The sequence below is a fragment of the Sturnira hondurensis genome, unplaced genomic scaffold (assembly GCF_014824575.4).
Source record: "Sturnira hondurensis isolate 20B ecotype Veracruz unplaced genomic scaffold, ASM1482457v3 Scaffold0015659, whole genome shotgun sequence".
NCBI lineage: Eukaryota > Metazoa > Chordata > Mammalia > Chiroptera > Phyllostomidae > Sturnira > Sturnira hondurensis.
The window spans coordinates 1751258-1766306 of record NW_028088290.1 but is presented as its reverse complement, the minus strand read 5'-3'; the positions used below and the strand labels follow the sequence as shown (position 1 = coordinate 1766306).

The 15049-nt window shown below is 36.3% G+C and overlaps 1 protein-coding gene across 2 annotated transcripts in view; it reads left to right on the top strand.

Moving 5' to 3' along the window:
- Nucleotides 1–15049, top strand: part of DYNC2H1 (dynein cytoplasmic 2 heavy chain 1) — a 346577-nt gene that overhangs the window by 160300 nt on the left and 171228 nt on the right. For both annotated transcript variants that reach the window (XM_037065338.1, XM_037065337.1), the window contains 3 exons: nucleotides 3973–4136; nucleotides 6100–6219; nucleotides 6759–6893. In XM_037065338.1, the coding sequence (XP_036921233.1) occupies nucleotides 3973–4136; nucleotides 6100–6219; nucleotides 6759–6893 (419 nt within the window). The remainder of the gene's footprint in view (nucleotides 1–3972; nucleotides 4137–6099; nucleotides 6220–6758; nucleotides 6894–15049) is intronic.

The window sequence follows — 15049 nt, the reverse complement described above, 5'->3', positions numbered from 1 at the left end:
GCCCTAACTAGGAATTGAACTGCTGACTTTGGTTCCTAGCCCAAGCTCAATCCACTGAGCTGTACCAGCCAGGGCTTCCTTTCTTCTTCTTTTCCTTAGATAAATCTCTTTAACATTTTATATAAAATGTTATAAAATAAGGGCTTGGTGATGATGAACTCCTTTAACTTGACCTTATCTGAGAAGCACTTTATCTGCCCTTCCATTCTAAATGAAAGCTTTGCTGGATAGAGCAATCTTGGATGTAGGTCCTTGCCTTTCATGACTTGGAATACCTCTTTCCAGCCCCTTCTTGCCTGCAAGGTCTCTTTTGAGAAATCAGCTCACAGTCTGATGGGCACTCCTTTGTAGGTAACTCTCTCTTTTTGTCTTGCTGCTTTTAAGATTCTCTCCTTATCTTTCATCTTGGGTAATGTAATGATGATGTGCCTTGGTGTGTTCCTCCTTGGACCAACTTTGGGACTCTCTAAGCTTCCTGGACTTCATGGAAGTCTATTTCCTTTGCTAGATTAGGGAAGTTCTTCTTCATTATTTGTTCAAATAAGTTTTCAGTTTGTTGTGCATCCTCTTCTCCTTCTCATACCCCTACAATTCAGGTGTTGGAACTTTTAAAGATGTCCTGGAGGTTCCTAAGCCTCTCCTCATTTTTTTTGAATTCTTGTTTCTTCATTATTTTCTGGTTGGATGTTTCTTCCTTCTGGTCCACTCCATTGATTTGAGTCCCAGTTTCCTTCCCATCACTATTGGTTCCCTGTGCATTTTCCTTCATTTCACTTAGCATAGCCTTCATTTTTTCATTTAATTTGTGACCAAATTCAACCAATTCTGTGAGCATCATGATTACCAGTGTTTTGAACTGTGCATCTGATAAGTTGGCTGTCTATTCATTGCTTAGTTGTATTTTTTCTGGAGCTTTGATCTTTTATTTCATTTGGGCTGGGTTTTCTTTCTTTCTTTTTTTTTTGGTCTTGGCACACCTGTTATGTAGTGAGGGGCTACATAGGTATTCACCCGGGAGTGGTAACGCAGTTGTTCAGTTGTGATGCTATATATGGGGGAAGGGGTCTGAGAGGGAACAATGGTGCTTGCTCAGCTCTCTGCCAGATTTCATTCACTTCCTCCTGCTACCCACAAGCAAATTGGGCCCTTCTGGTGCTGATTCCTGGTGGGTGGTTTTGTATTATCTAGGACCCTGTTAGTCTTTCCAACAAACTCTCCTGTGAGGCTGGGAGTTTCTCCTGCTGGCTCTTCAACCCCCACGGGAGTTTTCAATCAGAGGTTTGAGCCTTAATTTCCCTGCCCTTAAGCCCAGTTTTGCTCCTCAATTGTTTCCCCGTTTATGAATGAATTGTTTCCCTGCACATGAATGTGGGAAGGCCCACTCCACAATGACACCTTGCCTGAGTCCTCTCCACCTGGCTGCCTGTCTCAGCCCCTCCTACTGGTCTGGATGAATGTTCCTTTAACTCTTTGGTTGTCAGACTTCCATATACTTCAGTTTTCTTTCAGTTCTGGTTGTTTTTGTTTTTAAATTGTTGTTTTCCTTCTTTTGGTTTTGGGAGGAGGCCCAGTGTGTCTACCTATGCCTCCATCTTGGCTGGGAGTCTCACTAAGGGTTATTTCAATTTTCTCTAAAGTCAGTTACATCATTTATAAATTGTATTGTTATCTTCCATGTCTTTACTGTTTTGTTTTGTTTTTTTTGTGTGTGTATTGAGAGAATATCTTAAAGTCTGTATGATTTTTAATTTGTTAATTTTGCTTTTAGTGTTGTCAATTTTTGATTTAAATATTTTGGAGCTGTTTTTCGATGCATACATATCCTGAAATGTGGTATCTTCCTGTTCTCTTATTTTCTATTAGCACTATTAAGTGTCCTTATTTATTTCTAGAAATTTCTGAAGTTTTTTAGTGTGATGTTAGAATTATTTCAAGCAGTTTTGGGAGCTAGTGAGTTCATGGTAATTCTTTTGCATGCCTTTACTTTCAAATTTTTGTTGGTCTTATAAAGCCTCCTAATGGTGATATATCATTTGGTTTTGCATTTTCATTTACCATGCAGTGTTTATTATTATATATATGAAATATATATATACACACATGCATATACATATATATAATTTAATATAGTTAATGAATTCATGCAATAACAGATATAGTTTTCTAATAAACCTGATTTTTGGATCAGTTGTTATGATTTCTTAATGTTTACATATAACAATACACAACTTTGACTTATTATTTTAATACAAATATATACTTTGCCGCTTCTCCAAGGACTGCACTTTAACTACGTATACCCTCTGCCTGCCTTTGCATTTTGTTGTGATGTATTATCATGTTCCTCATAAACAATTGTGTTTAAAATCTATATTTACACATATTTGCCCTTTCTTGTATCCTTAAATTCTCTCAGCATTTCTTCTATTTATCTTCTCATTTTCACCTGAATTATCCCTTTTTTGTCAGAATGATTTACTTTAATATATCATTTAGAGATGGGCCAGTGGACACAAACTTCTTTTTCTTTCATTTTCGAAGGATTTTTCTTTGTCATGAATTCTGGGTTAACAATTATTTTCTGTAGCACTTTAGAGTTTTTATTCCATCCTCTTCATTATGTCATTACTTATGTCATTACTGTTGAGAACAAACCTTGTTTTGTTGTTGCCTCTTTGAGGGTGGTGTGTCAGTTTTCTCTGATGCTGTAAAATGTTTCTTTGTCGTTTTAATGTTTTGACTCAGATGTTATGAGGGGTGGTTTTCTTTGCCTTTATGTTGCATAAGGTTTCTTGAATCATACCAGTAATTGTAGAAGTATTACATTAGGCTTTAAAATTTGTATTTCTCAGCCCTGGCTGGCATAGCTCATCGGATTGAGCACAGGCCTGTGAACCGAAGGATCACGGTTAATTCCCAGTCAGGGCACATGCCTGGGTTGCAGGCCAGTTCTTACCAGGGGACACACGAGACGCCACTGTACATTGATATTTCTCTCCCTCTCTCCTTCCCTTCCCCTCTAAAGATAAATAAATAAAATCTTTTAAAAATTTTGTATTTCTCTGATAATGATAGAAGTTCACTATTATTTAGATTTTGTTTTCTGGGGCATTAGTGTTTCTTTTATCAGAAAGTGTTTTTTAAACTGTTTTCACATTAACATAAAGTTTTTCAGTAAAATTTTAAAATTTATCTGCTGTTCTGAAAAATTCCTTACAATATTTTTCTTAACCTTTGAAAATAATCTTTGATGGTACAAATTTTATACTTGAAAATCAATTATTTGCTGTCATTTTAAAATATCATAGGTTATGGATATAATTGATAATTTCTCTCAATATGTTTTACAGTGAATATAATTGTTTTTTATTGTAGAATGTATTCCTTTATAAGGCAGAACTTTATTTTTCTTAGTTTAACTTCTTGTCATTAATGAACCTGTATGGTGGTCTGAATAAATCCCTTTTTGATTGATTAGTAGTAACTCTGTAATTTCTCATATGTCAATAATCCTAGGTTTTGATCAGTTAAATCTGTCTCCTAGAGTTCCGTCTTTGCTGCTAGTTGTAAGAAACACTTTTTAACTGATGGATTTAGAAATACATTATAATATATAATTTGGTTTGTGTTTTTTTGTAATCTGTAATTTATTGTATTATTTTGGAAAGATTTGGAATGTAAAACATAGAGTCAACATTAAAACCATATTGAATGTAAGTGTAGGTACTCTTGATGCTTCAGTGTCCCAGGGTCATCTCCATGAGCATCGCTCACAACTGCTTGCCTAAGTGCCAGTCCATAAAGCATGCTGGTTAATACCTTGAATAGCTTAACTGTTGCTATTGTTTGGGCTCTATTGAAAAGCCTATAATATAAACTATATTTATAAATACCAGAAGATTATATTTTTAATGTCATGTAGCAAAATAGAGAATATTCGGGCCAACTAATTGTGTCATTTTTAAAAAATAGGACCACGCTATGTGGTACAAATAGGTGAAAAAATGATTGACTACAATGAAGAATTTCGCCTTTTTCTGTCAACGAGAAACCCAAATCCCTTTATTCCACCGGATGCAGCTTCCATTGTTACCGAGGTGAACTTTACTACAACAAGAAGTGGGTTACGTGGACAGGTATACATTTATTATTATTTACCTTAGAACTATTTTTTAGTTTTGTATATCCTTTAGATATTTTGAGTGGGAAGCTATTTTGTTAAACTGATTAGCATTTAATCTTTTGAAAATATACTTTAAAATTAGCATAAATCATATAGGTTTATTTCATCTATCATTTGTGGTAGACTTGTATGTTTGTTGCTAATGATAAATTGCTGATTCTTTCAGTATAACTTTAAGTCTTTTTTTGGTCATATATGGTAGAATATGAGAAATGGAAGGAACACAGAGGTTAAGAACAGGTACTTTATTTGTTTTTAATTTTAAAAATAAATTTAAGTGTGAAAATTGCATTTAGTTGACATATTAAACTAGTTGAGGATCTTTGTTCCTATTCAAATTCATTTTTTCCTCAGATCATATGCATCTTTGAATTCCCTTTATCAGTTTATAGTTTATTAGTATGAATTTCAAAATAAATTTTAATGTCTAGACATTTACTTACATACTTTCTCATTTTTTCTTTAAAGGTATACTTGTTGACTTTTTGAATATCATCTTGTAGTTTTATTCATCTAACAATAGATATTTCCTCTTTTGATTTGTATGATAGCATGTGTATTTGTTATAAGTTTTACCTTATTGTAATTTTTAAAAACTTCCTTTTAAAATATTTTTATATCATGTAGCTCACGACGTATATTTTTATGAACATTATCTTTTGACGTGATTTTTCTTATTAATAAAACAATGGACAAATTATTCAAAATGTGGCAGAATTGATTGACAAAATTGCTTCCGTTTTTTAAATCCTCACATGAAGATATGTTTATTGATTTTACAGAGATAGTAAGGGGGGAGGGTAGAGAGAAAGGGAGAGAAACATGGGTGGCAGAGACATTGATCAGTTGCCTCCTGTACATGTCCGGGGAGGGGGTTAGACAGAGTGGGAGAGAGAAAGAGAGCAAGGACGAAGAAGGAGAAGGGGGAGGGGAAAGAAAAGGAGAAGGAGAAAAAGAGAAAGAAGAGAGAGAGGGAAACATTGGTGCAAGAGACATCAATCAGTTGCCTTCTGTATGTGCCCAGATCATTTAACTAGTAACATTTTGGTGTGTGGTTTTATGTACCAACCAAGTGATTCACCCGGCCAGCGCCAAAATTTCTTCTTTTTTCTAAAAGCTCTCCATAGTAATTATTGAAAGTGGCTATTTAGATCTTTAACAAAAATTAGAGAAGATGCTTATATAGCAGGTTTTGAATTATACATTTTATGATATGCCAGTGTCATTTCCTAATTAGAAGTTTCAAAATGAAGAATTTGACAGAGCAGTTTTTAGAAACAGCTTTATTAAGATTTAATTCACATACCATACAATTCACCCATACAAAGTGTACAATTCACTTACTTTTTTAGTTTAATGTTGGGTCTTACGGTAACTTAACATTTTGAAGAACAAAGTTTTGCAAAGTGGCTGAGCTGTTTTGCTTTCTCACTAACAATGTATGAGTGTTCCACTCTCTCCACACTCTTGCTAACACTTATTATTTGTTTTATTAATTGTAGCCCTACTAGGGGATGTGAAGTGGTATCTCACTGTTGTTTTGATGATAATGTAGTTTAAGATAACTCTTATTTCATTATGCAAATACTTAACAGTGAAAAAATACTAGCTTCCAGAATTTTTGTATATGTAATCTAATTCTGGAACTAAATATTTCATGTTGATATGTTAAGTAATGCAGTTTCTTATATCTGTCCTGTAATATTTAACAGTTTATTAATCAGTTTATTTCTTCACAGAAATAATTGTGAAGGTGTCTTGTATATTCAATGAGAAAGATACAACGGAACACGTAGTATGATATTACCTGTAGAATTTGGCCAAACATAAGGCCAGTGTGTGGGAAGTTTTTGTTTTGTTTTATGTTCTTTGAACTTTATTGTTGGAATAACCATGCTCATAATTTTTTATTTAAGCTTTTGGCTTTAACTATTCAGCATGAAAAACCTGATTTAGAGGAACAGAAAACAAAACTCTTACAACAGGAAGAAGATAAGAAAATACAGTTAGCCAAGCTTGAAGAATCACTTTTAGAGGTAAAATTCAGTTATTCAGGATGTTTTGTATTATATTTCTTTTTTAATGAATATGAGAAACTATTGTTTCCTTAAAAATTAATAGTATCCCCAGCAGGTTTTTGTTGTGTCAAAGACTTATTGATATATATATCTTAAAATCAAAATTCAAACAGAAAAAAATAGATGTATTGGAGTATGAGATTTTAGGAAATAATGTTTAAGACAAGCAGTTTTTAAACAAATATTGTCTTTATATTGGATTATTTCACTAATTAATTACCTGTTTATGGTCAGAATTTCAAAGAAGCATTAAAAAGTAGTAGGAAATTATGATTTACATTTATTTTTTCATTAGATTGATAAAATTAATATATGTGCACTGTTTTGACAATATAGTATAAAGATTTCCTATGTCATTCTTATGGACATAAAATATTGAGATTCTTGACAATAACATAAGTTATACATATCATTAAGTTAATGATCGTTAATATGAATTTTCTTAATTGACTCAGGTATATAGTAATGTTAAAATTATTTTGTTAATTTTTCTACAGACACTCGCCACATCTCAAGGCAATATTTTGGAAAATAAAGATTTGATTGAATCGTTGAATCAGACAAAAGCAAGCAGTGCACTTATTCAGGAATCACTTAAAGAGTCTTACAAACTCCAGATTTTTCTTGATCAAGTAATTTTTTTCCTCATTGTGATCTTATACATGTTGTCTTAAATTTTCATGTTAATAGTATTTAAAATGTGCAATAAGGATTCAGAGGAACAATGATTGCCAAAAAAGAAAGCTGTTCACAAAAACCATAGCCTTGGGTCTGGTTGATGTTATTATAGGGAGGGTGATGAGATTTGGGGGCCTGGAGTATAAGGACTGAGGACCAGTATACCCTACTGGGTTGTACTATTTCAGGTATAATTTTTTAAAGATTTTATTTACTTATTTTTAGAGAGAGGGGAAGGGAGGGAGAAAGAGAGGGAGAGAAACATCAATGTGGTTTGCCTCTCAACATCAGTGGTTGCCTCTCATGTGCCCCCTACTGAGGACCTAGCCTGCAACCCAGCCATGTGCCCTGACTGGGAATAGAACCACTGACCCTTTGCTTCTCAGGCTGGCACTCAGTCCACTGAGCCACACCATCCAAGGCTCAGGTATAACGTTTTTGTTGTATTTTTTCCATTACAATTTAGTCCCCTTATACATCTCCCCACCCCAGGCAATGACAACACTGTTGCCCATGTCCATGAATCTTTTCCTCTTTGCTCAATCACTCCACCCTCTAACGGCCACTCCCACTAGCTATCATCCGCTCTCCATCTATGAGTCTTATGTTTTGCTTGTTAGTTCAGTTTGTTCATTAGATTCCACATATGAGTGAAATCTTACAGTATTTCTCTTTCTCTAACTGATTTATTTCACTTAGCATAATATTCTCCAGGTTCATTCATACTGTTGCAAAGGGTAACATTTTCTTCTTCTTCTTTTTTTTTATAGCTGAGCAGAATTCCAATCTGTAGATGTCCCATAGTTGTTTTATCCACTCATGTACTGATTGACACTTGGACTGATTTCCCTATCTTGGCAATTGTAAAAAATGCTGCAGTGAACACAGGGGTGTTTGTGTTCTTTCAAATTAGTGTTTTGGATTCCTTCAGATATATTCCCAGAAATGGGATCACTAGATCAAAAGGCAGATGCCTTTTTAATTTTTTGAGATATCTCCATACTGATTCCCACCGTGGTTGCACCAGTCTGCATTCCCACCAGCAGTGCAAAAGTGTTCCCCTTTGTCTATATCCTCGCCAGGACTTGTTTGTTGATTTATTGATGATGGCCATTCTGACGGGTGGGAGATGATATCTAATTGTGGTTTTAATTTGCATTTGTCTGATGATTACTGACGTTGAGCATCGTTTCATATGTCTGTTTATTGAGCATCTGTATGTCCTCTTTGGAAAAGTATCCATTTAGGTCTTTGGCCCATTTTTTAACTAAATTGTTAGGGGGGTTGGTGCATTTTGTAAGTTCTTTGTAAATTTTGGATATTAACACCCTTTTTAGATATATTGGTAAATATGTTCTTCTATTCTGTGGGTTATCTTTTTATTCTGTTGATTATTTCCTTTACTGTGCAAGAACTTTTTATAGTTTGATATAGTCTCATTTATTTTTTTCTGTTTCCCTTGCTGTGGAGATATATCTGATAAAATATTGCTACAAGCAATATCTGAGATTTTGCCACCTATGTTTTCTTCTGTGATTTTTATGGTTTCAAATGTAACAGTTAAGTCTTTGATCCATTTGAATTTATTCTAGTGTATGGCATAAAAAGGTGATCTAGTTTCATTTTTCTGCACATATCTGTCCAATTTCCCTAACAGCATTTATTGAATAAACTTTCTTTAGCTCATTGTATGTGTTTGCTTCTTCTGTTAAATACTAACTGACTATAAAGGTGTGGGTTATTTCTGGGCTCTCTATTCTGCTCCATTGATCTATGTCTGTTTTTATGCCAGTACTATGCTGTTTTAATAACTATAGTGTTATGGTACAGTTTCATATTAGATAGTGTGATTCCTCCAACTTGGTTCTTCCTTTTCAGGATCACTGTTGCTGTGTGGGCCCCTTTGTGGTTCTATATAAATTTTTAAATATTTGACCTAGTTCTGTGAAATATGTCATTGGAATCTTGATAGGAATTGCATTAAATCTATAGATTGCTTTAGATAGTGGGGGTATTTTACTGCTGTTAATTCTTCTTATCCATGAACTAGTGGAAGTATATGCTTCCACTTATTTATATGTTCTTCTGTTTCTTTCCTTCTATGTCTTCTAATTCCCCAAGTATAGATCTTTTACATCCATGGTTAGGTTTATTCCTAGGTATTTTACTCATTTTGAAGCAATTGTGAATGGAATTGTTTTCTTAATGTCTGTATCTGTTAGTTTGTTATTGGTATATAAAAGTGCAAATGATTTCTAGATATTAATTTTGTGATTTGCTACTTTGATGAATTCATTTATCAGTTCTAGTAGTTTCTTAGTGGAATATTTGGGGTTCTCTTTGTACAGGGTCATTACATCTACCAGTAATGACAATTTTACTACTTCCTTTCCAATTAGGATGCCTTTTATATTGTCTTCTTGTCCAGTTGCTATGGCCAGGACTTCCAGTACTATGTTGAATAAGAGAAGTGAAAACAGACATTCCTGTCTTGTTCCCTATCTTAAGGGGACGCTTATAGTTTCTGCCCGTTGAGTGTGGTGCTGGCATTCACATATGGCCTGAATTATGCTGAGGTATGTTCCCTCTATTCCCACTTTGTTGAGAGTTTCTTTCATAAATGGATGCTGGGTTTTATCAAATGCTTTTTCTGCATCTATCTATATGGTCATGTGGCTTTTATCCTTTATTTTTTTAATGTGGTGAATCACATTTATTGATTTGTGAATGTTGTATCAACCTTGCATTCCAAATCCCGCTTGATTATGGTGTATGTTCTTTTTGGTGTGTTGCTATATTTAGTTTGCTAATATTGTCTTGGGGAATTTACCATTTATACTTATCAGGGATATTGACCTTTAATTTTCTTTTTTTGTAGTGTTTTTAACTGGTTTTGAAATTTGATAATGCTGCCTCATAAAATGCGATTGGGAGCCTTCCTCTTGAATTTTTTGGAATAGTTTGAGAAGGAGAGGTGTTAGATCTTGGAATGTTTGGTAAAATTCACCTGTGATGCCATCCAATTCAGGGGCTTTCGTACCTTGGGAATTTGTTGATTACTACTTAAGTTTCACTAGGTGTAATCTGTCTATTCAGATTCTCTGAATCTTCCTGATTTAGTTTTGTAAGATTGTATGTTTCTAGAAATTTATCTATTTCCTCCAGGTTGTCCAGTTTGTTGGCATTTAGTCATTCATAATATTTTCTTACTATGCTTTGTATTTCTTTGGTGTCAGTTCTTATTTCTCCTTATTCATTTCTGATTTTATTCATTTGTGTCCTGTTTCTTCCTTTTTCTTTCTTCTGTCTTTCTTTTAAAGTATGTTTTATTGATTATGCTTTCACAGTTCTCCCATTTTCCCCCCTTCATTCACCTCCACCCTGCACACCCTCTCCCACCCACATTCCCCCACTTTAGTTCATGACCATGTGTCGTAAGTTCTTTAGCTTCTGCATTTCCCATACTATTCTTGCCTTCCCCCTGTCTATTTTTTACCTACCATCTACTTATTCTCTGTACCTTTTCTCCCTCTTTCCTCCTCCTACTCCCCTGTTGCCAACCATCCATGTGATCTCCATTTCTGTGATTCTGTTACTGTTCTACTTGTTTGCTTAATTTGTTTTTGCTTTTGTTTTAGGTGTGGTTGTGAATAATTGTGAGTTTGCTGTCATTTTACTATACATGTTTTTTTATCTTCTTTTTCTTAGATAAGGCCCTTTAACATTTCATATAATAAGGGCTTTGTGATGATAAACTCCTTGAATTTGACCTTATCTGAGAAGCACTTTACCTGCCCTTCCATTTTAAATGAAAGCTTTGCTGGATAGAGCAGTCTTGGATGTAGGTCTTTGGATTTTATGACTTGGAATACTTCTTTCCAGCCCCTTCTTGCCTGTAAGGTCTCTTTTGAGAAATCCGCTGACAGTCTGATGGGAACTCCTTTGTAGGTGACTGTCCCCTTATCTCTTGCTGCTTCTAGGATTCTCTCCTTCATTTTAATCTTGGGTAATGTAATTATGTTGTGCCTTGATGTATTCCTCTTTGGGTCCAAATTCTTTGGGACTCTTGGAGCTTCCTGGACTTCCTGGAAGTTTATTTCCTTTGCCAGACTGGGGAAGTTCTCCTTTGTTGCTCTTCCTCTTCCCCTTCTGGTACCCGCATAACTCAGAGGCTGAAATGTTTAAAGATGTCCCGGAGATTCCTAAGGCTCTCTTCATATTTTTGAGAAACAGTTCTTGTTTCTTCATTTCTTCTATTTGGTCGTTTCTTTCTTCCTTCTGGTCCACTCCCTTGATTTTTGTCCCAGTTTTCTTCCCATCACTATTGGTTCCCTGTGCATTTTTCTTCATTTCACTTAGCATAGCCTTCATTTTTTCATCTAATTTGTGACCAAATTCATCCAATGCTGTGAGCATCTAGATCACCAGTGCTTTGAACTGTGCATCTGATAGGTTGGCTATGTCTTTGTTGCTTAGTTGTATTTGCTGTGGAGCTTTTATCTGTTCTTGTGTTTGAGCCATTTTTTTTGTCTTGTTGCACCTCTTGCATATGAGGGGCGGAGCCTTATGTATTCACCAGGGTGGGACAACCCAAGTCGCTGGTTTGTGATGCTGTATGTGGGGGTGGGGTCTGAGAGGGAACAGTGGTACTTGCTCTGCTCTCTGTCAGATTTCAGTCCCTTCTATCCCTTTCCCTAAGCAAACTGGGCCTTTCTGGTGCTGATTCCCAGGTAGCTGGGCTTGTGTATGTTCTAGGACCCTATGGATCTCTCCAAGGAACTCTACTGTGAGGCTGGGAGTTTCTCCCTGGGCCTCACCTGCATGTGTTTTCAGTCAGTGTTTTGAGGCTTTATTTTCCTGTGCTGGGACCCTGGGTTGCATGGTTTGTCTCATACCCCGTTTTCACCTGGTTTATCTGCACAGGAATGTGGGATAGGCCTGGTCAGTCAGCCATCTTGCGCACCACACCCTGCTTCACGATTGCCACCTCAGTGGGTCTGCCATTGGTTGCCTGCACGCCCAGAGTCTGCCCGTTGTCATCTTGCACACCTGGCATTTGTCAGCTGCTGCCTTAGGCACCCAGTGCCACCGAGACCCCTTTCTGCCTGGCCGCCTGACTTCACACCTCCTACCAGTCTGGATGAGCGTGTCTATTTTAACTCCTTGGTTGTCAAACTTCCATACAATTTTTTGTCAATTTTTTGTCAGTTCTGATTGTTATTTTGTTTTTAAATTGTTATTTTATTTTGGTTGTGCAAGGGGGCATAGTGTGTCTATCTTTTCCTCCATCTTGGCTGGAAGTCCCTGTTTCTTTCTTTCTTGATGAGTCTGGTTAAAGGTTTGTCTATCTTGTTTATCTTTGCTAAGAACTTGCTCTTGGATTCATTTATTTATTGTAACATTTAGTTTTTTAGACTTCATTTATTTCTGTTCTGATCTTTATTATTTCCTCCCTCCTACTCACTTTGGGCTTTATTTGTTGTTGTTTTTCAAGTTCCTTTAAGTGTGCAGTTACATCATTTATTTGAGCTTTTTCTTTTTTTTTTTTTTTTTTTTTTTTTTAAATATATAGGCCTGTAATGCTATGAATTTCCCTCTTAGGATTGCTTTCTCAGTGTCCAAAAGATTTTGGATTGTTGTGTCCTCATTTTTATTTGTTTCAAGGCATCTTTTGATTTTTTTCCTTGGTCTCTTTGTGTAGCCTTTCATTGTTTAATGACATGTTATTTGGCTTCCATGTCTTTGTGTATTCTTCAGTGTTTTTGCTGTGGTTGACTTGTAGTTCCATAGCATTGTGGTTAGGGAAGATGCTTGATATGATTTCAATACTCTTAAATTTGTTCAGTCTTGTTTTGTGTCCTAACATGTGGTCTATCCTAGAAAACATTCAATGTGCACTTGAAAAGTGTGCATATTCTGCTGCTTTGTGGTGAAATGCTCTGAAGATATTGATGAAATCCATTTGAGCTAGTGTGTTGTGTAAGGCTGCTGTCTCCTTGTTGATATATTGGAAGAGCTATCCATTGAAGTCATGGGCTGTTAAAATCCTCAGCTATGATTCTATTTCTGTTGATCTCTCCCTTATATCCATCAAGGTTTGCTTCACACATTTAGGGGCTGCTATGTTTGGTACATAAGTGTTCACAAGGTTTATATCCTCTTGTTGGATTACTTCCTTTATCATTATGTAGTGTCCTTCTTTGTCTCTTTTATAGCCTTGATTTTAAAGTGTATTTTGTTGGATATAAATACTGCTACCCCAGCTTTTTTTCTTTTTTATTTGCATGAAATATATTTTTCTAATACTTTACTTTTAGTCTGTGTGTATCTTTTGATCTGAGATGGGTTTCTTGGAGGCAGTGTGTATATGGGTCTTATTTCCTTATCCATTCAGCTACCCTCTGTCTCTTGATTGGAGAATTCAAGCCATTTACATTTAAGGTGATTAATGATAGACATATTTGTGCCATTTTATTGTTAGACTATTTTCCTCTTTTGATTCTAAATGATAACCTTGCTGGGTAAAGTAGCCCTGGTTGTAGATCCTTGCTTTTCATCACCTTGAATATTTCATACCACTTCATTCTGGTCTGAAATGTTTCTGTTGATAAATCAGATGACGGTGTAATTGGTCTTCCCTGGTAGGTAAACTACCTGCTTTACTCTTACAGCCTTTAGGATTCTCTCTCTATCTTTAAGCCTTTACCTTTAACTCATTTTAATTATGACGTGTCTGGGTACAGTCCTCTTGGGGTCCAACTTCTTTTAGATTCTCTTAGCCTTCTGGGCTTGTGTGTCTTTCCTTTACCAGATTAGGTATGTTTTCAATCATTATTTCTTCAGATAAGTTCTAGGCACCTTACTCACTCTCTTCTCCTTCTAGTATTCCCATGATGTCAGTGTTGTTACATTTTATGTTGTTCCATAGGTTTCTTAAGCTCTCTTCCCTTTTTAAATTCTTTTTTCTTCTCTCCTTGGGTGTTTTTCCTACCCAAGTTACTGATTTGATCATCTGCTTCATCTATCTACTGTTTATTCCTTCCAGTATAGTATTTATTTCAGATACTGCATTCTTCATTTCTGAGTGGTCCTTTTTTATGGTTTCTATGTCTTTTTTTCATGCTGTTGAGTATCCTTATAATCATTACTCTAAACTCTCTATCTGATAAAATGCTTGCTTCCATTTCTTCTGGAGAATTCTTTTGGCTGTTCTTCTGGAGAATTCCCTTGTTCTTTAACTTGGGGCCTGTTTCTTTGTTTTGTCATTTTGGCTGCCACTTTGTGTTTGCTTTATATGTATTAAGTAGACCTGCAAAACTCTGGTGCAGGCCTAAGTCAACTCCTGCCTGTGATTGGCCCTTGGCAACTGGTTTGGAGCTATTAGCCATCCACAGCTTGTGGCTCCCTATGCTGGGCCACTGTATGTGCAGAAAGTACCAGGCTATGTACCAATGCCAGCTTTTACTAACACCGGACACTGGGGAGGGTTAGCTACAGACTCAGAATCCCCATAGATGTGACTCTGCCTGCAGACTTTCTGTAGGGTTAATCAGTGAATGTCTTCCAGCTGTACTCCTCAGCAACAGGGCTTAAGCACCACAGAGTGGGGCTATTGCTTCCCCTCAGGCTGATGCCACTAGGAGAGGAGTGCTCTGCCAGAGAAAGGTGGTTCCTGCAGGGTGGGGGGTGACTCAGCACAGGGATCCTAGCAGCTGTCCCTTCAGTTCTCTCCCCAGAGCCACCAACCTCAGGTTCCTCTCAAGCATCTCTGGTCCACTCTGCCCTTCCTCTGCTGGAAGGCCAAGTGGCTGCAGATGAAATTTTGTGGCTTACCCAAGTGGCTGCAAATGAAATTTTGTGCATTTGCCTCTTAAGACCCTCACTGGGTTTCTAGCTGTCTCTCCCTGGTGAACAGAAACCTGCTGCTTTTTACATGCATATGTTATTTGGGTTCCTTTTCTGGTTCTGGTGTATTAGGCTAGGGAGCCCAGCTTGGGATTTAGATGCCACACTTCTAAGGGGAAATTCCCCAGCCAATGAAATTATCTCCAGCACATCAGCTGCTGACCGTGGGGCCCCAGCCAGTCTTCTCCCGCCTCCTCTGCATTCT